Raw genomic sequence first — 23,241 nt, 5'->3', positions numbered from 1 at the left:
GACCGTGAACCGCTCAGGTCTAGGCCTCAGCTGTCGGTGGCGAAAGCCACTGGAGCAGCCGGCAAACGCTTCGGGGCGTCCACCAGGTGTGGGCGCGGCCGCCGCCCGGGTCCACATCCCGGAAAGTCACTGAGCGCGCTCACGGGCACTGCTCTCAAGGCCTCCGCCCCAAACCTTCCCAGGGACAGGAGGGCGGCCCGGCGACTCTTCCCGAAAAAGCGTCCTTATCTAGAGAGCCAGCCCCGGTCGGCAGCCCGGCTCAGGAACCCGTCAGCGTCAGCGGGGCCGCCGTCCCCTTTAACGTGAGGAAGAAGCTCCCAGCCGGGCTGAGGTCCCCGCGGGTGAGAGCGGAAGTGGTAAGCCTGACGTGTCTCGGGCTGCTCTCCCGATCGCCAGGAGGGCCCCCCGCCCAGGGAGAGGCAGGCTGAGCCTTGAGCGGTCTCCAGAGCTGGGCCGGATCTGCCGCTTCACGAAGCTCATCAGCGAGCACTTCACTGAGCGGAGTGCGGGGTCCCACGTGGTGTGACTGCAGCCGCTACGATCAGGCACAGCGGTGGCCAACCCCATGGAGGCCTGTCCCCAGGTCCTCAGCAGGCCGCCGCGAGCGCGCAGCTCTGGGGCAGACCCCAGCGGGAACCCAAGGGCAGCTACGGGGCTTCTGGCGCCGCCTCGGCCAGCCCTTCCCGCGCGGTGAGGACCCCGGGACTGCGGCGGGAAGGTGCTGGAGGTGCGAGGCCGCGTGGCGTTGTCATGGCAACGGGCTGGAGCGCGCGCGGGGGGGGGGGATGGGGGGGAGCCTGGAGCAGGTGGGCTGTGGGAGGTGGGGGAACTCCGGGTTGAGGACAAGAAAGCAGAGGTGCAGCCCAGCCTTCGGGACAGAAGACAGAAACGTGGTGTGGTGTAGGGGATCAGGAGATGGCTTTAGGTCAGATACTCCAATGGGAGGAATTGCAATTATTGAGCAGCACTCAATTGAAAGGCTTGACTTGGGACATCGTGAGTTGATTGCTGGTTTCCATAACCTCAGCCCTCTCCCAAACAGGTTCCACTGCCTTAAGGATGACAGTCTTAGGGCCCCCTAGAAGTTGGAACTGCCAGTGGTTGCCACTCCTGATGCTGCTGCTGAGCACAAGCCGTGAGCCAGGGGTGGCAGGCGTGACACACTACAAAGCCGGCGACCCTGTCATTCTGTATGTCAACAAAGTGGGACCCTACCATAACCCTCAGGAGACTTACCACTACTATCAGCTTCCAGTCTGCTGCCCTGAGAAGATACGGCACAAAAGCCTTAGCCTCGGTGAAGTGCTGGATGGTGACAGAATGGCCGAGTCTTTGTATGAGATTCGCTTTCGAGAGAATGTGGAAAAGAGAATTCTGTGCCACATGCAGCTCAGTTCTGCACAGGTCAGTCTTTCTGCATTGGCTAGAACTTAGCCTCCCTCTCAGGGACTAATAACAGTGCATCACACCTATGGAAAGATCTGACTTGATTTTAACTACAACCCCATGTGACAGGCAGGGCAGCTGGTATTATTTGCATTCAGTTGTTGAAGAAACAGTACTTTGCTCAGAGGTGACTTTTTAAATTTACATGGATAGCGATTTGCAGAGCTGATATTAGAGCCCAGGACTCCTGACTCAAGCGTCTCTCTGGTAGTAAGCTCCCAACTATCACTGCTACAAGTTATTTCCATCCATACTTACCTTTCAGCCTTTCCATAATTGGCTCCTTTACACTCTTCTTAATTTCCCTATTTTCTTTTTTTTTTGTTAATCCTCACTAGGTATGTTTTTCCATTGCTTTTCAGAGACTGGGAGGAAGGGAAAGAAGGAGAAACATTGATGTGAGAGAGACACGTTGACCAGTTGCCTCCCACACAAGCCCTAATTGGGGGCAGGGCGTGAACCACAACCCAGGAATGTGCCCTTATCCAGGAATCAAACCCTTTGGTGCGTGGGGTAATGCTCTAACCATTTGGCAACACCAGACAGGGCTGTCATATCATTTTCTTTAGCAAATCTTATATTTGGATACTTTCCCTTAATCTACTCTAGACCCTCTTACACTTTGCCTCTCTCCTTTTTCTAGGCCTTCACCCTGTCAAGTCATACTTGCTCTTGGAGAATCACAACATACTTGGGTTTAACCCAGACGATCTAGACAAGGGGCAGTTTTGTCTCCCAAGGGACATTTGGCACTGCCTGGAGATTTTTAAAAATATATTTTTATTGATTTTTTTATAGAAAGGGAGAGGGATAGAGAGTTAGAAACATCAATGAGAAAAACATTGATCAGTGGCCTCTTGTACACCTGATACTGGGGATGTGCCCGCAACCAAGGTACATGCCCCTGACCAGAATTGAACCGGGGACCCTTCAGTCTGCAGGCCAATGCTCTATCTACTGAGCCAAACCAGTTAGGGCTGGAGATATTTTTGATTGTCATTATTGAGGGAGGGATGTCACTCTAGTGAGAAGCCAGGAATGATATATTTTACATCATCCAACAACAAGGAATTATTCAGCCCCAAATGTCCATAGTCCCAAAGTTGAGAAACACTTCTTTAACCCTGTGCCAGGGAGGCCTTGTCTGATTCCTGACTTGCTCTCTGTAGGTGGAACAGCTGCGCCAGGCCATCGAGGAATTGTACTATTTTGAATTTGTGGTGGACGACTTGCCACTCCGTGGCTTTGTGGGCTACATGGAGGAGAGTGGCTTCCTGCCTCACAGCCACAAGATAGGACTCTGGACCCATTTGGATTTTCACCTGGAATTCCATGGAGATCGAATTATATTTGCCAATGTCTCAGTGCGGGACGTCAAGCCCCACAGTTTAGATGGATTACGACCTGATGAGCTTCTAGGCCTCACCCACACTTACAGTGTGCGCTGGTCTGAGACTTCCGTGGAGCGGCGGAGTGACAGGCGCCGTGGTGATGACGGTGGTTTCTTCCCCCGGACACTGGAAATCCATTGGTTATCCATCATTAATTCCATGGTGCTTGTGTTTTTACTGGTGGGTTTCGTGGCTGTCATTCTCATGCGTGTGCTTCGGAATGACCTGGCTCGGTACAACTTGGATGAGGAGACAACCTCTGCAGGTTCTGGTGATGACTTTGACCAAGGTGACAATGGCTGGAAAATCATCCATACAGATGTCTTCCGTTTCCCTCCATACCGTGGTCTGCTCTGCGCTGTGCTTGGTGTGGGTGCCCAGTTCCTGGCCCTTGGCACTGGTGAGGTGATAAAAATTAACCAGTGATTATTTCTAAAGGATTACATGCAAGTAGGTGGTTTGTTCAAAAAGAATCGGCAGATCTGTCCAAGGTGAGGGGCAGACTAAGGGTGAGATGGCTCTAGCAAGGATGGGTATATTCTAATTGTGGGTTTTCTGGACAACAGAAGTGGGAGATAGTGTTTTGCTGGAGGCCTTGGGTCTGGGAGAAGGGGGCTAATTCCTATGAAATTGCCATAAGAGGGACAGGTGAGACCTAACACAGATTTTCCACTACCGCCCTGCAGGCATTATTGTCATGGCGCTGCTTGGCATGTTCAATGTGCACCATCACGGGGCCATTAACTCAGCAGCCATCCTGTTGTATGCCTTGACCTGCTGCATCTCTGGCTATGTGTCCAGCCGCTTCTACCGGCAGATCGGAGGCGAGCGTTGGGTGTGGAACATCATTCTTACCACCAGTCTCTTCTCTGGTGAGAATTGCCCTTTCGCTGGTGGGCCAACTTAGGAATTTAGAATTCATCATGGAACCTGGGATAGAATCAGAGGCTCCAAGGGAATGACAATAGGAAGACAAAAAACAATAAGAAAACCATTCAAAAGACAAGAATGCATTTATTTTGCATGGTTAAAAATATGAAGCCATTAAAATGTCCTAGGCATTGTGGTAAGTACTCAACATGCTTTCATCTTATTTAAGGCTCACAATAACTCTATGAAGTAGGTAATATTGCCCCCATTTTTAATTTCAGACATGTTAAGTAGCCTGTCTGAGATTAAACTCCTAAAAAGTAGTGAACCAGCCTTAACCAGCTTGTCTTAGTAGATAGAATGTTGGCCTGTTGACTTAAGGGTCCCAGGTTGGATTCGGTCAGGGGCACATGTCTCAGTTGCAGGCTCAGTCCCTGCCCTGGTTGAGGCACACGTTTCTCTATGTCTTCCTCTCCCTTTTCACTATTAAAAAAAAAAAAATCAATGAAAGACTATCCTCTGGTGAGGACTAACAAAAAAAAGTAGTGAACCAGCCCTAGCCAGTTTGGCTCAGCATCAGTCTATGGACTGAAGGGTTCTGAGTTCGATTCTGGTCTGGGCACATGCCCAGGTTGCAGCTCAATTCCCAGTAGGGGGCATGCAGGAGGCAGCCAATCAATAATTTTATCTTATCATCGATGTCTCTATCTTTCTCCCTTTCCCTTCCTCTCTGAAATTAATATATATGTTTTTAAAAAGTAGTGAACCAGGTTTCAGACCCGAGCAGTCCAACTCTAGAGCTTGTAGTCTCAACTATTACATTGAGATTACACTCTTGAATTTATTTTTTGTTACTCGAATTTTTTTTTTCCTTCTTATTTTTTTATTAATCCTCACCTAAGGATATTTTTCCATTAATTTTTTTTCAGAAAGAGTGGAGGGGGAAGAGATAAAGAGAAACATCAATGTGAGAGAGAGAGAGACACATCGATGCGGTTGCCTCCTGCATGGGGATCGAGGCTGCAACCAAGGTACATATCCTTGACCAGAATCGAACCCAGGATCCTTCAGTCCATGGGCCAACACTCTAGCCACTGAGCCAAACTGCTAGCGTTTAATTTTCTTATTTTTGAGGTGGGCTACCACACTCTAGCCTTCAAGCTGGTATAACCTTTTAAAGGCAGTAGTAATTTGCATTCTAAAACTTTCATGTTCCCAATGCTGAAGGTCTGATTTATATTCCATCACATTTATGGTTGAACCAGGCCTTTCTGAAGGAAAGGAATGTTTCCCGTTAGGAATCATTGATACCACAGCAGGACAGGCCCTGGGGGGCAGGTGGATTTGTGTCAGTCTTAGATCATTATGTAAAGCTGCCTTGATCCTTAATGGTAATGGATGGGAGGGAAGGGGTGTTGGGAAGATAAGGAACAAGAAGTGGAACAGGAAAGGGTGGCATCTGCCTGGGAGCAGTGCGAGTGGGTGCCCCCAGGGATGTAGCTCCCAGTACTGACCCTCTCTCTGGGGGCCCATCCTTGCAGTGCCTTTCTTCCTGACCTGGAGCGTGGTGAACTCAGTACACTGGGCCAATGGTTCGACACAGGCTTTGCCAGTCACCACCATCCTGCTGCTTCTGACGGTTTGGCTGCTGGTGGGCTTTCCCCTCACCGTCATTGGCGGTATCTTCGGGAAGAACAATGCTAACCCCTTTGACGCACCTTGTCGCACCAAGAACATCGCCAGGGAAATCCCGCCTCAGCCCTGGTACAAGTCTACTCTCATCCACATGACTGTTGGAGGCTTCCTGCCTTTCAGGTATCCTCCCCGTATCCTATGGCATCACGTTCAGGTTTCTGACCTCGGCTTTTCCTTTCCCCACTCACCCTGTGCCCTAACCCAACGTCAGTGACAATCTCTGGTTCAGCTGTACCATTAAGAGATCACTAAAGGGTCCCTTCTTTCTCCGAGCAGGACTGAGTTTGAATCAGTACTAATATGATGTGTCTCACTTGTAAAGTTGTCCAGAGAAATTGCTCCTTTCACCATCTTCCTGATTTCTGACTTTAGTGTTTGCAAATGCTATGTGACTTAAAGCCCATTTGATTACTCATTCAATTTGTTGAGTACTTCTTAGTGGTGGGCAGATAATACAATAGAAAATAAAACAGTCAAGATCCCTGCTCTCAGCTTATCAAAAATGTTCTTAAAATGAAGGCAGCTGATCATAGGTAAAAGAATCCCCAACAAACTCTGAACCCCAGGGCAAAGTAGATTGGACCCAATTGCCACAAGTGACACTGGAAGGGTGATGGCTAGCTTTTAGCCTGGCCACTGTGCTGGCAGTGCACAGCCCTCTAACGCAGTGTCTTGTCTCTTCTCTTCACAGTGCCATCTCTGTGGAGCTGTACTACATCTTTGCCACAGTATGGGGTCGGGAGCAGTACACTTTGTATGGCATCCTCTTCTTTGTCTTTGCCATCCTGCTGAGTGTGGGGGCTTGCATCTCCATTGCGCTCACCTACTTCCAGTTGTCAGGGGAGGATTACCGCTGGTGGTGGCGATCTGTACTGAGTGTTGGCTCCACTGGGCTCTTCATCTTCCTCTACTCAGTCTTCTACTATGCCAGGCGCTCCAACATGTCAGGGGCGGTACAGACAGTGGAGTTCTTTGGCTACTCCTTACTCACTGGTTACATCTTCTTCCTCATGCTGGGCACCATCTCCTTTTTTTCTTCCCTAAAGTTCATCCGTTATATCTATGTTAACCTCAAAATGGACTAGTTTTGGGTGGCAAACTGCTCTTCTCTCCCTTTCTTCACGCTTAATTTGTTTCTTCCCAACATCTCCCCTGACTGAATTGTGTGATGGCATTGTTGCCTTTCCCCTTGCCCTTGGGGCCTCCCTTCCCCGGGAAGTTCCAGAAATTATAAATCTCTATTATATAAGAAATATATATATTTGAACTTTTTAAGTTGCCTTAGTTTTGGTCCTGATTTTTTCTTTTTACAATTATCAAAATAAAATTTATTAAGAAAAAGGATCCTGTAGTTGGAGGGTTTGGTCTGGATATAGGAACTCGAAACCTGCCTTTACAGGCCGCGTCCCTTAGGAAGCCGGGCTGACCCCGGAATTCACGGAGTTCTGTGTTCCACGGAGCTTGGGAACTCTCGGCAGGAGGAACCTACTTCGGCTGGGCACAGTTTCCGCGGCTCAATCGTGCTTAGCCCAGCGGAAGTGGAGGAGCCGGTGCTCTTGCGGGAAGCAAGTTGAATCACCCTGGCGACGGGAGGGTCGTGGAGCAACGCCCTTTCCGCCGGAAGTGGGTTTCGGAGCCTCCACGTGCAGACCCTCCCACCTCCCGGCTGGCTAAGTAACGGCCACTCGGCAGCTGCCATGGAGCCCGCGGGCCTGGAACAGATCCTGCGGGAGCTGTTGCTGCCGGACACGGAGCGCATCCGCCGGGTACAGGGCGGGCGGGGCCGGACCGGGGCGATCGGGAGATTGCGGGAAAAACCCGACTCTGACCCCCAGCCTCCCTCAGGCCACCGAGCAGCTTCAGACCGCCCTCCGGGACCCCGCCGCACTGCCCGCGCTCTGCGACCTCCTGGCCTCGGCCACCGACCCCCAGGTGAGGCCCCCGCCCGCCGAGCTCCCCACAGTGCGCCATGGCCCGGGCCCTGCTCCTGCCCAGACCCTCACGTGCCTGCTTCCTCGTCCCAGATCCGCCAGTTCGCGGCCGTGCTGATCCGCAGACGACTCAACACCCGCTGGCGCAGGCTGGCGGCGGAGCACCGGGAGAGGTGGGCGGGGCGGGGCGGGATGGGGCGGGCCCGGCCGGGAGGGGCGGGCGGAGGACAAACACCTGCCCGCCCCTGTGTTCCAGCCTCAAGTCCCTGGTCCTGACAACCCTCCAGAGAGAGACAGAGTAAGTTCTCCCCGACCCAGCCACCTCCTCCTGGATCCTAACCGGCACCAGGCTGATACCCACTCTGGGTTTCTGGCTTCTCTCTCAACTCCAGGCTGGGAGTTGGGGGGCAGGGACTTCAGTTTTAGTCCAAGGGTAGAGCAAGGATTCTAAAGGTGTGTTGAAGACAGAAGTTCTTGAGAATGTGCCGTGATGTTCTGCTGAAGAATGGAACTGAAATTCAGTATGAATGAGGTCAAGCTCGCCAGATTATACACCCACCATGCTGTTGATTTCCCCCTGAGCCTCTGTCTCATGTGTCTCCGCCTGGAAGTTTCTCTCTTGACCACCCCGTGGAGGCAGGGCCGGCATGTGCAGGGGAGGGTATTGGAGGATGATGGGGGTTGGGAATCTCTCCTGTTCACAGGCACAATGTGAGCCTTAGCCTGGCCCAGCTCTCAGCCACTATTTTTCGGAAGGAAGGCCTGGAGGCCTGGCCTCAGCTCCTGCAGCTGCTTCAGCACAGTACCCACAGTACCCACATCCCTGAGAGAGAGGTACTGTCACAAGGCTGGCAGGAGGGAGGGACCCAGAGGCTGGATAGACCACATATGTTTTTCCTTCTCACCCCTGCTCCTGGACAGATGGGGCTTATGCTGCTAAGTGTGGTGGTGACCTCCCGGCCTGAGGCCTTCCAACCCCACCACCGGGAGCTTCTTCGGCTTCTGAATGAGACCCTTGGTCAGGTGGGCTCTCCTGGGCTCCTCTTCTACTCTCTGCGCACTCTGACCACCATGGCCCCTTACTTCGGCATTGATGACGTGGTGAGATGTGGGCCCTCACCTTCCCTGGCCCCCTATTATCAAGCCTTTATGTCCTTACCCTTGCAGGACACAGAGCTATTTTAGATTCTTTCTCTGCCTTTTGTCCTTCCTAACAATTGAGAGGGGAGACTGGGTGGCTGTACCTGGGCTGTTCCTGTGTCCAGATTTCAAGGAAGCTGCCAGCTTCTGGGGCCTGAGATTAAGCTGCATCATGTTCTCTGGGACTCAACTCATCCTTTGTCCTCCAGCCTCTAGCACGAGTGTTAGTGCCCAAGCTCCTCACGGCCGTGCAGACTCTGATCTCTGTCGATGAGGTGAGGACATTGGGCAGGGCCTCTGATGGAAGGGAAGAGCAGGAGCTCCAGCCTGGTCCACGGGACAGTAGTTTGGTAACCCTCTGACCTGTCTTTCTGTGTGGCAGGCAAAGGCCTGTGAGGCCATGGAGGCCCTGGATGAATTGCTGGAGTCAGAGATGCCTGTCATCACCTCCCACCTCTCCGAGATCCTCTCATTCTGCCTTGGGGTGAGCATGGGGTGGGCATGGCCCTCGCTGCTAGTTCTGGATTTTTTTTGCCTATTTCTGATTCACCTTAGTCTCTGGACAGGTGGCTGGAAACACAACTCTGGGTGATGCAGTACGTGTACGTATTCTCTGCAGCCTCACCTTTTTGGTCAAAGTCAAGAGCAAGGTGAGTGAGTGCCCTCTGATACACACAATGCCACCTCCATCCCTTATCTCACTCTTGGGTGTTTGTTTTTTTTACAGTCTTGGAGTATCTAAAGTACCACAGCTAAGGTGCTTAAGACTTGGTCTGTCCTCATCCTGGCTCCTGGCTGGGAGATTTGAAATCTCCTACTAGACCCCTTTCTGGCCTGGAAGGCTAAAATGTTTCATGTGAGTCCATCTGGGGAACAGATTCTGAGGGACACCTTTCCACCCTCTCTTTCAAGGCCTTGCTGAAGCATCGTCTCCTGCCCTCCTTGCTGCACACCCTTTTCCCCATTATGGCTGCGGAGCCCCCCTTGGGCCAGCTGGATCCTGAGGACCAGGATTCAGAGGAGGAAGAACCGGAGATTGGGCTGGTGGGAGAGACACCCAAGCACTTTGCTGTACAGGTGGGATATGAGACCGGGGCAGGGCGGGGGCTGGGTGGGTGTTAGGTGACTGTAGGAGATTGGGGGCCAGAGATCGGGTCCAGCAAAGTTTCCCTGTCATTTTGTAGGTTGTGGACATGTTGGCACTACATTTGCCCCCTGAGAAGCTCTTTTCCCCGCTGGTAAGTGTGGCTCCATTCTTCTGGTACCCAAGTGCCCCTACCCCCAGGTTCACCTGGTCCCCCAAGGTGGAGGATATTTGGGCCCTTATGGGTGTGGAGGGCCTGTTGCCAAAAGAATGGGCAGGCTTGTGCTGGGGTTTCAGGAGAGTGTCCTGTGCTCCCCCAGATGCCCATGCTGGAAGAGGCCTTGCGGAGTGAGAAGCCATACCAGCGTAAGGCTGGGTTCCTGGTGCTGGCCGTGCTGTCTGATGGAGCCAGCGACCACATCAGGCAGAGGTGTTTATTTCCGTCTTACAGACTGTGGGAAGGAGGACCACATGGCCCATGGTAGTCCTGGCCTATGCTTGTCATTCATGCCTAATTATCAATAATGTTTACCCTCTAATCTCAGAAGTATTCTGAGATTGAAAGATAAATTGCTATCCCAGCTACAGGGACCAGGGGGTGGTACCTATCATCTGATGATGGAACAAGCCTTGGTTTTCCCAGGGGAAACAGGAGAGCAGCTCAGCCTAGGTCTCTCGGTTCCTGCTCCTCAGAATATGTTCTCTTGTCCTGCCTCATCCAGACTGCTGCCTCCACTCCTGCAGATCGTGTGCAAGGGCCTGGAGGACCCGTCGCAGGTTGTGCGTAATGCTGCGCTGTTTGCCCTGGGCCAGTTCTCAGATAACCTACAGGTCAGCGGGGCTGCGTGTGGGTGGCACCTGTCCCAGGGCCGCCTTCATGTCTCTGCCATTGGCACTGAGGTGAAGGAATGTGCCCTGCGGTTGAGCTGACTCAGGGCTCGCTCTCTCCCACAGCCTCAGATCAGCAGCTATTCACGGGAGGTGATGCCACTGCTCCTTGCCTACCTGAAGTCCGTGTCTCCTGGGCACACACACCATCTATCCAAGGCCTGCTATGCCCTTGAGAATTTTGTGGAGAATCTAGGTAGTGATGGCAGTTGGGGTGTGAGGTAGGGGACAAAGCCATAGCTTTGGCTGAAGTGGGGCAGGATATGCCACTCCTAGAACTGCTGCCTGTGGCGGGAGAAAGGTGTAGCAGGGCTACAAGGAGTGTCAGCCTGCAACCAGTTGGACCCCCAGAAGGGGAGACCCGGTTTGGTTGAGAGGGGTGCCTTTCCCACAGGGCCAAAAGTGCAGCCCTACCTCCCGGAGCTGATGGAATGCATGCTGCAGCCTCTGAGGAACCCCAGCAGCCCCCGGGCCAAGGAGCTGGCCGTGAGCGCCCTGGGGGCCATTGGTGAGGAGGAGGAGGCAGGAGATGGGGTGCAGGGTTCACCAGAAAGCCTGTGGCAGTTGGTCCCGACACCCCCCACATCCCAATCTGATTCTGTCCTTCAGCCACGGCCGCCCAGGCCTCCCTGCTGCCCTACTTCCCCACCGTCATGGAACACCTGCGGGACTTCCTGGTGACAGGCCACGAGGACCTGCAGCCTCTGCGGATCCAGAGCCTGGGTGAGGAAGGGGCTCCCAGGCAGGACTCCCAGTGCCAGGGAAGGGCCGTGCTCACTTGCTGTTGACAGACATCTCCCCAGAGCAGCCCAGGGGTCCCAGCTCAGTGAGGAAGGCATTCCCATTTTATCTAAGAGTAGGTGGGATTTCTGAATTACCTCCGTCTGCCACCTTTGGCCCCCAGGCCTTGGCCCTGCATTCCTCAGTCCAGCTCCACATCTCAGTGCTAACCCAGTCTTTGCCCCCACAGAGACACTGGGGGTGCTGGCACGAGCAGTGGGGGAGCCCATGAGGCCCCTGGCTGAGGAGTGCTGCCAGCTGGGGCTGGGCCTGTGTGACCAGGTAGACGACCCTGACTTGCGGCGCTGCACGTGAGTGAGGCCTCGTTTGTCCCCGCTCCACCCTCAGTCCTCTGGTTCTGGACCAGAGGTTTCCCTGGCTCCCCATCCTGTCTGGCTGTCGTAGGCAGGACTGTCAGCTTCCACCTGCCTCCACCAGGTACAGCCTGTTTGCAGCCTTGTCGGGGCTGATGGGTGAGAGCCTGGCACCCTACCTGCCACAGATCACCACACTCATGCTGTTGTCGCTGCGCTCCACTGAGGGCATTGTGGTGAGCAGACGGGAGGGCGAGGCGGTTGGGGAAGGCCCGCCCAGGGTGAGATAAATCTCCTTAAACCAGCTGAGCCTCCTCTGTCCAGCCTCAGTACGACAGCAGCAGCTCCTTTCTTCTGTTTGATGATGAGAGTGACGGAGAGGAAGAGGAGGAACTCATGGATGAGGACGAGGAAGAGGAGGATGACTCAGAGATCTCAGGGTGCGGAGGGGTATCATTTTAGGAATCCTAGCTTTGGACAAGGGGCCTGTTCCTGCTGGTGCCTGATCGCTGCTAACTCTTTACCTTACTCTAGGTACAGCGTGGAAAACGCCTTTTTCGATGAGAAGGAAGACACCTGTGCTGCCCTGGGGGAGATCTCTGTGAACACCAGGTGAGTATCGGCCCTTCCCGCACTGGGTTCCTGGCACTGGGTCCTCTGCCTGGGAGCCCCTTCCCCATGGCCATGTGTCTGTTCACAGTGTGGCCTTCCTTCCCTACATGGAGAGAGTCTTTGAAGAAGTATTCAAACTTCTGGAGGTGAGTGGACAGTGGGTGAAGTGGGTGGACACTGAGTCAGGGGCCCTGTGTTCCCCCTGCACAGAGCAGGCACATTCCTCTCCTCATCCTGCAGTGCCCTCACCTGAACGTGCGAAAGGCAGCCCATGAGGCTCTGGGACAGTTCTGCTGTGCGCTGCATAAGATCTCTCAAAGCTGCCCCTCAGAGCCCAGTACTGCTGGTGAGAAGGGGGCCGGGCCAGGCTGGGGCCTCTGGAACCAGAGGTTGGGGTTAGAAGGGCAGGACCTGAGCAGGACTTCAGCCATTCATGTCCTCAGCTCTGCAGGTCATCCTGGCCCAGGTGGTCCCGTCCTACATGCAGGCAGTATACGGGGAGCGGGAGCGCCAGGTGGTGATGGCCGTGCTGGAGGCCCTGACTGGGGTGCTGCGCAGCTGTGGGGCCCTTGCATTGCAGCCCCCGGGGCGCCTCGCTGAGCTCTGCAACATGCTCAAGGCTGTGCTGCAGCGGAAGGTGAGCACGGCAGGTGGGCTGCAGGAGGCAGAGGTGGCGCAGCCCCAGATGGGGAGGGTCAGAGGCTACAGGTCCAGCTCCCCATGCCCTCACCCAGTGGAGAGGGGAAGGGGCAAGAGAGCTGACTGAGCTGAGCTACTTCCCACAGACAGCCTGTCAGGACACGGAGGAGGAGGAGGAGGACGAGGACCAGGTGAGAGCTATGGATGCAAACTGTGAGACCAGGTAATTTTCTGGTAGTCTCCACAGGGCAGGGTGGACAGTGCACTTGGGCTTGGCCTAGGGGAGCCAGGGCTACCAAAAGATTGGTAATGGCTCTGAACATTACAACACGCTCCCACTCAGACAGTCAGGGTTCAAGGAAGGCTTCCTGGAGGTGGGGATTGAGGGTGGGCTTGGGATGATAGATGAGAGTAGGAGGGCCAGGAAAAAAAGCTGGCCCTCCCACAAACAAGCCCACCCTGGGAGGGACCACCCTGAGCACTGGAGGAGCGTGGTGGGAGGTGCCAGTCCAGAGCTGCTTGGTGCTCCAGCCCTGACCTGGCCCCACAGGCTGAATACGATGCCATGCTGCTAGAGTACGCTGGTGAGGCCATTCCTGCCCTGGCAGCTGCAGCAGGGGGAGACACCTTTGCCCCCTTCTTTGCTGGGTTCTTGCCATTATTGCTCTGCAAGACGGTGAGTGCCCTACCCTCTGGCTTCAAACCCCATTCTGCCCAGCGCCCCATTGTGTCCCAGTCCCAGGCTGATGTGCACTCACTCCTCCCATCAGAAACAGGGCTGCACAGTGGCCGAGAAGTCCTTTGCAGTGGGGACGCTGGCGGAGTCCATTCAGGGCCTGGGTGCCGCCTCAGCCCAGTTTGTGTCCCGCCTGCTCCCCGTGCTGCTGAGCGCTGCCCGGGAGACGGACCCCGAAGTGCGGAGCAATGCCATCTTTGGGCTGGGCGTGTTGGCTGAGCACGGGGGCCGCCCTGCCCAAGAGTATCCTCGGCTCACAAGAGTGGCTGGGGTGGGATTGGGAGAGTCCCTGGGCTTGGGGATGAGAGTGCCTTCTCCTTGACCACGGATCAGATACTTCTCCAAGCTGGTGGGGCTCCTCTTGCCCCTCCTGGCACGGGAGCGCCATGATCGGGTCCATGATAACATTTGTGGGGCATTGGCCCGCCTACTGATGGCCAGTCCCACAAGGAAACCAGATCCCCAGGTGAGGATAGGGGTATTGGGTAGTGGTAGGAAGCTGAGGAGGGTCTGGGGCAAGAGACCAGAGCCATCCGTCTGTCCAGGTGCTGGCTGCTCTGCTGCACGCCCTGCCACTGAAGGAGGACTTGGAGGAGTGGGTCACCATAGGACACCTTTTCAGCTTCCTGTACCAGAACAGCCCTGAACAGGTAACCGTGCCAGAGCCCTCAGGGAATCTTAATGATCCCTTCTCAGTGATAGGCAGAGTTGCCCTCAGTTGTAGGTGATGCAGAGTGATGGTTTAAGCTGCCCTTTGGCACACCCTATTCTGCTTTCTCATTGATTCCTCTGCAAGGATTGGTAGCCAGGCCTATCCTGTGAGTGGAAGTGCTGTTCTTCCTGCTCTGAGCAGAGCTACTTCTCAGTGATCGGCAGAGTTGGCCTGCGACAACATTCTCACCACATAGCACTTTTCCTCAGGGAGCCTCCCCTTCTGGTTCGGTCCATTAGTCACAACCCCACCAGGCTGGTTTCCTAGAACAGGGCTCTTTCAGGCTGCTTTGTGAGCTTGGCTACCAGGCTGGGCCACCTCACCATCCATTCCAGTCAGAGCAGCTTTGCTTTCTGTTGAGATTTGACCGCACCAAGTAGCTAGGTTTGGACTGATGTCCTAATCTTTATTTTTTTTATTTTTATTTTTTTTAAATATATTTTATTGATTTTTCACAGAGAGGAAGGGAGAGAGATAGAGAGCTAGAAATGTCGATGAGGGAGAAACATCGACCAGCTGCCTCTTGCACACTCCCCACCGGGGATGTGCCCGCAACCAAGGTACATGCCCTTGACCGGAATCGAACCTGGGACCTCTCAGTCCGCAGACCTACACTCTACCACTGAGCCAAACCGGCTTCGGCTGATGTCCTAATCTTTAATCACAATCCCCTAATCCTCTCCACTCCCCACCCTTAAAATGTCATCGTGGTGTTTCATGGGTCCTTTTCACGTTTTACAATTACCTTGGATTCTTGTGAATTAGTGTCAGGCTCCAGCAGCCGTGGTGGGAGGAGACTCTCTCCTTTTTTTTTTTTTTTAATATATTTTATTGATTTTACACAGAGAGGAATTAAGAGGGACAAAGAGTTAGAAACGTCGATGAGAGAGAAACATTGACCAGCTGCCTCCTGCACCACCACCACCACCCCCACCCCCCACTGGGGATGTGCCCGCAACCAAGGTACATGCCCTTGACCGGAATCGAACCCGGGACCTTTCAGTTCGCAGGCCGACGCTCTATCCACTGAGCCAAACCGGTCCCGGCGAGACTGTCTCCTTGGCCCCTACCACCCACACCAGTCCTGGGCTCAGGGCTGTTGCTGCCTAAGTTGGTCCTTTTTCCACAGGTTGTAGATGTGGCTCCTGAGCTTCTACGCATCTGCAGCCTCATTCAGGCTGATGACAAGATCCCATCAGGTGAGGGTGGCCTTCATGGGCAGGGCAGTGGGGGAGGCAAGAAGCAGCAAGGCTCAGAGGGTCTGGGACATGTAGTGGTTGGGGACCAGTCCTCCCTGGATCTCTCTTCATCCCACCCAGACACCAAGGCCGCACTGCTGCTGCTCCTGAAGTTCTTGGCTGAACAGCACACCGACAGCTTCCACTCAGCACTGGGCTCACTGCCTAGCAACAAGGCTCAGGAGCTCCAGGCCATCCTGGGCCTCACCTAGACTGCGGGCTGCAGCTGGGCCAGAGAGAACAGCCTGCCTGGGCCCCAAGACCACCTCTCAGTCCAGTTCCACCTCATGCCTTACCAGATTCTGGAATCCCAGCCCTGCTACTCTATGCCTTATGGAGCTGTCCCTGGGACTGGATCCGCTATGCTATGGAACAACACAAACTGACTTGTGACAACATAATATAATAAAGACAGTTCATTTTCTACTTAAACAGTAGCTCTGCTCTGAGAGCATGAAGAATAGAGGAGAATTCCAGAAAGGAGACAGGCAGGGTCTAGTAAGGCAAGACAGGGTTTAACGTAGCTGGTTTCTTGGCAGCTTCTGAATTGGCTCTAACCACAGTGGAATCGGGGCCCTGGCTGGATCAGGAGGCGCCCGTATGGCTTCTCTTGTTTCATGCGAAAGATCTGCTGGGCTGCGAGCACTGTCAAGGCAGAAAGGGAGCTGGTCAGGGGGAGTCCCTACAGTGGCCTCTGGCCAGTGTGTCTCCCCGCCACACACACACGTGCCCACTCTCACCCAGGAGCAGGTAGAAGACCCGGGCAGCCATCCTGCGAGGGCTAAGAGGTGACACCAGGCTGCTGAAATCTGGCTTCCTGTTGGCCTGCAGCTCCAGCGCCACTGCCCTGTAGGGGTCAAGAACTGTTAACCAAGGCCCCCACCAGGCCCACCCAGTCGAGGCCGCCCCGCCCTGGTACCTGTACACGGCATCCAGTGAGAGCAGCTCTGCCTCCGGAGGCAGCTCCGAGGGCATCTCCATGGGCACCTCTGGGAGTTCGGGCACCACAGGCAACACAGGGGGCTCTGGCTGCTCTGCCTCAGCCCAGGCCCTAGGAGAGCATGCGAGTCAGGTGGGAGCAGGGGAGTAGCAGCTGTGATTGATGGTGACCAGAGGCATGCCCATCCTAGCACGTGGCCAGGCCTAGCTGCTTACCACCGCTCTTCCGGGGGGATGAGGCTGATGTGAGACTTCTCCTCCTCAGCTGCTTCTATGGAGAGCTCTGTTGGGGGGGAGAGGGGGGGTTCCTGATTCAGTCTGCTTGGATCTGAGCAGCTGGGGCCTTGGGACCACCTGGGTGAACTTGATGTCAGCTGTGCAGTGACTTGTTACAAGCATCCAGGAGGGAGCACTGAAGAGAACCCATCTATGCTTTCTATGTTAGATACTCCCTCTGTCAAAAACTGGCAGCAGCTGGGATACCAGTTTCCTGGGCCAGTGGTTAGGGTGGTGGTCTTCACCGCCCCTTCTTACCTGAAGACAGCATAAGAGGCCCACTGGGCTCTTGAGCCTCCCTCAGGACCTGGGGGTAAAAGAAAGAATTAAGATCCCAAACTTTGCAGAAGCACGTGGGGCAGAAGTGAAACAGTCCCCGCCCTGAAACGGCCTTGACACGGCCAGGACACCGAGCCCGATGCCATTGGCTCACATGGCAGAAGGCAGCCTGCGGGAGCTTAAGCAAAGCAGGTCCTGCAGGAAGGAGTGAGGGCAGTTACCTCGATATCACTCGGCGTCTCTGTTTTTCTCCTTTCCTCAGCTGCTGCCTCCCTCTCAGCAGCCTCTTCCGGCTCCAGAGGCGGCGTTCGTCTGAGTGCTTGTGGGGGTGGCTGGGCACTGTGGGTCCAGAGAGCCAGCAGTTCTGGGGGTAGCCAGCCAGCTGGGTAGGAACAGGTGGCAGCAGGGACAGGGTTTGAGGCGTGAGGAACAACAAGAACAAAGATCCCACATGCCAACTCCCGTCACTTACAGTAAGTTGGAGTTTGAAATAGCTCTGCGGGGCTTCTGAGGGTCCTCTCAGGGGGCTGCACCACTGGCTGTGTGATAGGGAAGGTCAGAGCCCAGTTAAGACTGAGTCACTCCCACTGCCCCTTCCCTACTGCAATGCCTGTGCCAGTGCTCTGGCCTTCCACCTTCCAGGCTCGTGCCCCTGCCTGCTGTGCTCATTGCTAAAAGCAGGATTTTTAACTGGTGCTGACACGCTGGGCCGGGTCACTAAAGGAGTATGGGGAGCTGTAGTATGTGCAGACCCCAATGCATGCATTTAAGGAGATATTACAAGGCCCAGCATGTACCTACCCCAGGCCCTCCCTGCCTCCATCCCCTGCAAAGTCCGGGCTGCACTCACACACTCCCAGCAGTGAGCTCTGGTTTGCAGTTGTTTCTGGAAATTCTCCCTGGAGATCTGAGTCTCCCTGTCCCAGAACAGTAACTGGCGGCGGCGACGGCGGCGGCGGCGAGCAGGTGGGGGGGCTGGGGGCCGCCTCTGCAGAGCGGGTAAGGAGGGGGGGGCAAAGCTACTCAACTGCAGACAGGCCCCCAAGGTACCCTAGGAGAGGACTGGGTGGGCACTCCAGGAGCATGGCAGCTCCTCCCCTTCAGCTGGTGAAATTGGGGGATAGGTAGGGCCACCTTCTACTAATTTGTACAAAGGCTTTTTTAAAAATATATTTTTATTGGTTTCAGAGAGGGAGAGAAACATGAATGATAAGAATCATTGATAGGCTGCCTCCTACATACTGCCTACCCAACCTGCAACCAGGGCATGTGCCCTTGACCTGAATCGAACCCAGGACTCTTCAGTCCCCAGGCTGGCACACTATCCACTGAGCCAAACTGGCTAGGGCTGCACAAAGGCTTTTGTAGGCTAGCAGAAGCCTGGGGCTTGGGGAAGCTGATTATGGGGGAGCAGCTCTGAGTGAAGAGAAGGCTTAGAAGGACGGCTACTCACCTCTGGGCTGAGCGGGGCTGGGAGATGCAGCGGCGGGGGCGGCGGGGGCGGGGGCGTCACCTCTGCAACAACAGGCGAGGTCCTAGCTCCGCCACCCAGGCGAGGAGCTAGAAGCCTTCAGCAAGTGGGGATTCAGGCCCTGCTGCAACAGCTGTGCAGGTGCCCCGGGAAGGACCCAGGCATGATGGCTACTCACCAGCAGGCAGGGCCGCAGGCTCCCAGACTGCTGGCTTCACCTCCTCGGGGGCCAGGGCCTGGCCTGGCAGCGGCTCTGCTGCCTCTTCCACCCTGACGGGAATGGACAAGAGCGATGAGAACACCCCTCCTGGCACGGACCCCTTCCTTGGCTCAGGGGTTCCTGCCCTTACGGTGGAAGAGCTAGAGGTGAGAGTGGGGGAACTGTAGTTTCCACTTCTGGGGCTCGGGGTTCCTCCTTGGACACTGCGGGGAGAGAGAGGATCCGGGCTCAGAGCACAGAGGGGTGAGAGCACTGCCCAAGCCCAGCTTCCCACGCCCAGGGCCTGACTGTCCAGCACATCCCACACTGCCAGGCAGGCCTGCCTTGTTCCTCCAACAAGATAGCTTCATCCTCCTCAGCAATGAGCAGGTCCAAGTCCCGACGGCTAACCTCTGGGAGGTCTCGTTCACCCTGTGTGAGAGGAGGAACAAGGAGAGGGAACTCAATTCCATTTTTGAAAAAAAAAAAAGTGAATCCAGGAGAGCGAGTCTTAGAAGCACGCCCCAGGGCAGGGTCGAGGTAGCCCAATGGGCACTCCCGTGCCAGGGGCAGGGAGAGGGGAAATGGAGACAGAGAAGGCAGAACTCTGGGCAGAGAGAAGTAGATACAAGGAGGGCTGAGCTCAGAAGCAGGGCTCAGGCCCCAGGCCCTGTATGCCTGGGGATAACTCACGTCGATCTGTAGCATGCGTATGGGCTCTGCTTCCTGGAGGGTGATGGTTTCCGGAGACAGCACAGACACCTGGGTCCTGTCTGAAGGGGCAGAGAAGTCACACCAGCCACTCTGCTCCTTTCCAAGTTCCGATACCATGTGAGGCAAAAGCATGGACTCGGGAGTGAAGTCAACCTGAGTTCCAGTCAGACCCAGGCTAGTCACTGGCCGTATGACCATGAATACGTTACTTAACCACTATGGGCTTCACTTTTCTCATCTGTAAAATGGGGATAGAATTCTGACCTCATAGAACTGACTCTTTTTAAAAAAATATATTTTAAAGTTGATTTCAGGGTGGAAGAAGCAGCAGAGCTACTTCCAGATCAGGTCCTGGCCCCAGAGATTAAAACATCAATGATGAGAAACATCAATCTGCTAACTCCTGTACACCCTCTACTGGTTATTGAGCCTGCAATCCAGGCATGTTCTCTGACTGGGAATTGAACTATGGCCTCCTGGTTCATAGGTCAATGCTCAACCATGAGCCACCCTGGACAGGCTTTTTTTTTTAAATATATTTTACTGATTTTTTTTACAGAGAGGGACAGAGAGTTAGAAACATCGATGAGAGAGAATTATCGATCAGCTGTCCCCTGCACACCCCCTACTGGGGATGTGCCCGCAACCAAGGTACATGCCCTTGACCTGAATCAAACCCGGGACCCTTCAGTCTGCAGGCCGACGCTCTATCCATTGAGCCAAACCAGTTGGGACAAAGATGGTTATTTCTTAAGTTGTTGGAGCTTCTATGCCTCTCACCAGAAAGAAGTCCTTCTCTGCTCACCTGGCTTCCCAGGCTCTTTAGGGACTTCAGGAGGGGCCTCCTCAGGTCCTCTCTCCGGGGTCACAGCCTCCAAAAGGTGTCGAATCTTTGGAGAGGAATTGGAGACAAAATAGAGGGGTCAGCTTCAACCCCGTTTTCCCAGTGCCACAATCTTATTCACACAATGGACAGTGATGCCTTTTAATGCCTACTTCTTACATTCGCATGCAGTGAACACACTCGCATCTGGCCTCCTTTCCTCCCGTTCCTGCCCACATGATCCCCGTTCCCCCCACCAGTGTTTTAGTCTTTGTCAGTTAATCTGTGATAGAAGCACTGCACCCTTATATCAAGTTGTGGGGGGGCAAAAGGAGAAAAAGGGTTCTTGATCTTAAGTAACATATGGTCTAGAGAAGTGGTTCTCAACCTTCCTAAGGCTGTGACCCTTTAAAACAGTTCCTCATGTTGTGGTGACCCCCAACCATAAAATTATTTTCGTTGCTACTTCTTAACTATAATTTTGCTACTGCTATGAATTGTAAATATCTGTTTTCCGATGGTCTTAGGCGACCCTGCTAAGAACCGCTGCTGTAGAGCCTAAGACCATCGGAAAACACAGATATTTATATTACGACTCATAACAGCAGCAAATTTACAGTTATGAACTAGCAACGAAAATAATTTTATGGTTGGGGGTCACCACAGCATGAGGAACTGTATTAAAGGGTGGTGACATCAGAAAGATTGAGAACTACTGGTCTAGAGGGAAGACAAGTTTGTTTATGACCCCAGCAAGGGTCAACACAAAGGATAGAACAAGGCTGAGTTCCCGAACATTTGGTTCTGGCTTCATGGAAAAGGGTAGCATGTGAGTGAGATCTATAAGAATATGTAGAATTTGACTAATAAAGAACAGGGGTAACCATTATGGACTTAAGCAAAGAACCGAATGTGGCATCTCTGGGACCAGGGGCCAGACGGGTGTGTCAGGAGACAAAAATGCCCAGAGAATGTGCTGAGATGCCTGGGATGGCTGGCTCCGCACCAGGGCCCAGAGCCCTCAGTGCTAGTGTTCTGTTTACAGCGGGGAATCACGGAAGATGCCTTTGAAGGAAGGGAATAACACGGTCTAAGTTGTGGGGGGTGTTAGGAATAAATGGAGAAGGACACGGGTAGGGAAACCTAGGGACAATGAAGGCCTGGATCAGAGGAGACAGTGTAGAGATGAATGGGGATAAGAGCTGCCTCTAGGTTAAGGTGACCAGACATCCCGCTTTTGGCGGGACAGTCCCGATTTTTAACAATTTGTTCCGCGTCCAGTGGCATTTCACCGATTTTTAACAATTTGTCCCGCGTCCTGAGTCGGGACTTTTTTAAAACGCCATGGTACACGGGACAAATTGTTAAAAATTGGGACTGTCCTGCCAAAAGCGGGACATCTGGTCACCGTACTCTAGGTCAGTCTTGATAAGTGGAGCAGGCTTGTCTCCCACAGCTCCCTTCCCCTTAACCCGAGTCAGACTGGTCCAGGAACAGCACTCCCTTCTGTACTGTCAGCTCATCATTCAGAGGGGGTCCCGGGAGAGTGAGCCCCACCTGAGGTATATCGAAGGGGCTGGGAAGTCTGGGATCCACAGACATCATCCCAAAAAAGGGGTCCGGAGCATCTTCCAGAGTTTGCATCATGGCCAGGCAGTTAGGAAGCATCAGGCTGGGTCTGAGAGACAATGTGGCTGTCAGGGACTGAGGCTGAGATGAGCTAAGGCCCACCAGTGAGGGTCCCCACCAAAGGCTGCTGGGTGGTCTCAGTCCCAGGGGACACTCACAGTTCAGTCTCCACCATATCTATTCTCATCTGCAACTGGGCTCGGTGCAGGCGCTCCAGGATGTGCTGGATGTCCTCTGTGGGCAGGAGGGGTGGGGGGGGCAGCGTAGAGAGAGCAAGCCTCGCTGAGGGCCTCTCAGCTCTGCCCCACTTTTTTTTTTTTTAAATCTATTTTATTGGTTTTTTACAGAGAGGAAGGGAGAGGGATAGAGAAGTAGGAACATCGATGAGAGAGAAACATTGATCAGCCGCCTCCTGCACACCCCCTACTGGTGATGTGCCCGCAACCAAAATACATGCCCTCAACCGGAATTGAACTTGGGACCCTTCAGTCCACAGGCCGACGCTCTACCACTGAGCCAAACCGGTCAGGGCTCTGGCCCACTTTTGTGCAGCCTTACCTACGAGGTACTGGCATTGCTGTGAGTAGACCCGGATCACTCCAATCTGGAGCTGGGCTGAGAGGTAGAGGGAGAAGCGGGGGCGCGGCAGGCCGGGCTGCGGGGGTTGCACTTGCACCAGCACATAACTGAGGATTTCCTCGCTGGGGAAGCAACGTGCCCTGGTCACCGCTGGGCCAGCCCTGAGAACCAGCCCCGCCCACCGTGCCCACCCCTGACCCACACCGGTACCAGGTCACCCCTCTCTTTCTGGGCCTTACCAGGTCTTCACCACATTCACCTTCAGATATTCACGCTTTACCAACCGGCTGCCACGCGTCGCTGCCAACCTGGACAGAGTGGGAGTGAGTGGGGATGGAGGGGGTTGTCAGGTGGGGATCCCAGGCGCCCCTTCCAGCTGCCCCTCCCCTTCCCCCCCTCCACACACACACACACACACACACACACACACACACACACACACACCCCGACCCGCCGCTTTTACCAGATGGTGGAAAAGCAGCCCGTGTGGCGCTGAAGCACATTGGGATAGTAGAACATCGTCCCTCCGGGGCGTCACCTTCCCGTCCTCACGCTCCTCCGATTGTCTCCCGATCGGAATTCCTTAGGGCACAGTCTGTCCCAGCACCGGCAGGGAGGAATAAGGATCTGGACAGGCGGGGCGGCACATGGACCCAGGACGCCAAATGAAGGACCCGATACACACGGGATGGATGAATGATTCAGGGGGCAGATACGAGGAAACGCAGACCCGGCACACAGGGATGCTCCCTTCGTCCGCCCCGAAGGGTCCGCGCCTCGTGGTGCTTGGAACTCACCGGAGCAGGCCTGGCTGCAGGGCTCCTGGGAACGGCGGCTGCGGGCGGGGAGGCCGGGC

General features: G+C 54.5%; 3 protein-coding genes across 14 annotated transcripts; 2 read left to right on the top strand and 1 right to left on the bottom strand.

Annotated features, from left to right (window-relative positions):
- Positions 1–219: 219 nt before the first annotated feature.
- On the top strand, positions 220–6,746 carry TM9SF1 (transmembrane 9 superfamily member 1). 3 transcript variants are annotated; one of them, XM_036449977.1, is made up of 6 exons: positions 220–356; positions 1,043–1,404; positions 2,616–3,237; positions 3,524–3,709; positions 5,249–5,522; positions 6,094–6,746. In XM_036449977.1, exons 2-6 carry the CDS (start codon positions 1,060–1,062, stop codon positions 6,485–6,487), a joined length of 1,821 nt encoding a protein of 606 aa, XP_036305870.1. In that variant the 5' UTR covers positions 220–356; positions 1,043–1,059; the 3' UTR covers positions 6,488–6,746. The 3 variants fall into 3 exon arrangements, with proteins under 3 accessions (XP_036305870.1, XP_036305881.1, XP_036305862.1); XM_036449988.2 differs by lacking the exon at positions 220–356 and adding an exon at positions 555–690; XM_036449969.2 differs by lacking the exon at positions 220–356 and adding an exon at positions 578–727.
- A 144-nt stretch (positions 6,747–6,890) lies between these two features.
- Positions 6,891–15,704, top strand: IPO4 (importin 4). 10 transcript variants are annotated; one of them, XM_045584846.1, is made up of 30 exons: positions 6,891–7,168; positions 7,248–7,334; positions 7,427–7,506; positions 7,590–7,631; positions 8,038–8,167; positions 8,255–8,434; positions 8,683–8,748; positions 8,856–8,957; positions 9,040–9,123; positions 9,386–9,550; positions 9,658–9,711; positions 9,878–9,987; positions 10,280–10,388; positions 10,512–10,641; positions 10,840–10,953; positions 11,055–11,168; positions 11,416–11,536; positions 11,664–11,775; positions 11,864–11,979; positions 12,074–12,151; positions 12,240–12,297; positions 12,392–12,497; positions 12,595–12,788; positions 12,937–12,981; positions 13,341–13,466; positions 13,561–13,769; positions 13,860–13,992; positions 14,072–14,176; positions 15,368–15,432; positions 15,553–15,704. In XM_045584846.1, the coding sequence occupies exons 1-30, from the start codon at positions 7,100–7,102 to the stop codon at positions 15,686–15,688; spliced, it is 3,240 nt and encodes a 1,079-aa protein (XP_045440802.1). In that variant the 5' UTR covers positions 6,891–7,099; the 3' UTR covers positions 15,689–15,704. The 10 variants fall into 10 exon arrangements, 9 of the variants coding, with proteins under 9 accessions (XP_045440802.1, XP_036305709.1, XP_036305719.1 ...); XM_036449816.2 differs by having other exon boundaries at positions 15,368–15,437; positions 15,558–15,704; XR_006742219.1 differs by lacking the exon at positions 15,553–15,704 and having other exon boundaries at positions 13,860–13,988; positions 14,099–14,176; positions 15,368–15,384.
- A 175-nt stretch (positions 15,705–15,879) lies between these two features.
- Positions 15,880–22,974, bottom strand: REC8 (REC8 meiotic recombination protein). The gene is made up of 18 exons (XM_036449956.2): positions 22,849–22,974; positions 22,625–22,693; positions 22,365–22,507; positions 21,965–22,040; positions 21,735–21,855; positions 20,160–20,244; positions 19,334–19,413; positions 18,960–19,072; positions 18,620–18,711; positions 18,424–18,485; positions 17,821–17,958; positions 17,443–17,509; positions 17,192–17,352; positions 16,950–16,998; positions 16,632–16,698; positions 16,396–16,527; positions 16,217–16,323; positions 15,880–16,121 (listed from the first exon to the last, which is right to left on the bottom strand). The coding sequence occupies exons 1-18, from the start codon at positions 22,902–22,904 to the stop codon at positions 16,030–16,032; spliced, it is 1,710 nt and encodes a 569-aa protein (XP_036305849.1). The 5' UTR covers positions 22,905–22,974; the 3' UTR covers positions 15,880–16,029.
- Positions 22,975–23,241: the final 267 nt, after the last annotated feature.

The sequence above is a fragment of the Pipistrellus kuhlii genome, unplaced genomic scaffold (genome assembly GCF_014108245.1).
Source record: "Pipistrellus kuhlii isolate mPipKuh1 unplaced genomic scaffold, mPipKuh1.p scaffold_m20_p_1, whole genome shotgun sequence".
NCBI classification, from domain to species: domain Eukaryota; kingdom Metazoa; phylum Chordata; class Mammalia; order Chiroptera; family Vespertilionidae; genus Pipistrellus; species Pipistrellus kuhlii.
Note: the sequence above shows the minus strand (reverse complement) of the source record. Positions and strands in the feature narration are given on the sequence as shown.

What these genes read in the sequence shown, in the direction of transcription:
- IPO4 (XM_045584846.1), top strand. Translation starts at nt 7,100, where the DNA reads ATGGAGCCCGCGGGCCTGGAACAGATCCTGCGGGAGCTGTTGCTGCCG. An exon ending in GCGGCGGAGCACCGGGAGAG is followed by an intron (nt 7,507 to 7,589) that starts GTGGGCGGGGCG and finishes CCTGTGTTCCAG; the next exon opens with CCTCAAGTCCCTGGTCCTGA. An exon ending in GAATTTTGTGGAGAATCTAG is followed by an intron (nt 10,642 to 10,839) that starts GTAGTGATGGCA and finishes CCTTTCCCACAG; the next exon opens with GGCCAAAAGTGCAGCCCTAC.
- REC8 (XM_036449956.2), bottom strand. Translation starts at nt 22,904, where the DNA reads ATGTTCTACTATCCCAATGTGCTTCAGCGCCACACGGGCTGCTTTTCC. An exon ending in TACGCATGCTACAGATCGAC is followed by an intron (nt 19,073 to 19,333) that starts GTGAGTTATCCC and finishes CCTCTCACACAG; the next exon opens with GGTGAACGAGACCTCCCAGA. An exon ending in CAGCCCCGCTCAGCCCAGAG is followed by an intron (nt 17,959 to 18,423) that starts GTGAGTAGCCGT and finishes CCCGCTCTGCAG; the next exon opens with AGGCGGCCCCCAGCCCCCCC.
- TM9SF1 (XM_036449977.1), top strand. Translation starts at nt 1,060, where the DNA reads ATGACAGTCTTAGGGCCCCCTAGAAGTTGGAACTGCCAGTGGTTGCCA. An exon ending in TGCAGCTCAGTTCTGCACAG is followed by an intron (nt 1,405 to 2,615) that starts GTCAGTCTTTCT and finishes TGCTCTCTGTAG; the next exon opens with GTGGAACAGCTGCGCCAGGC. An exon ending in GTTCCTGGCCCTTGGCACTG is followed by an intron (nt 3,238 to 3,523) that starts GTGAGGTGATAA and finishes ACCGCCCTGCAG; the next exon opens with GCATTATTGTCATGGCGCTG.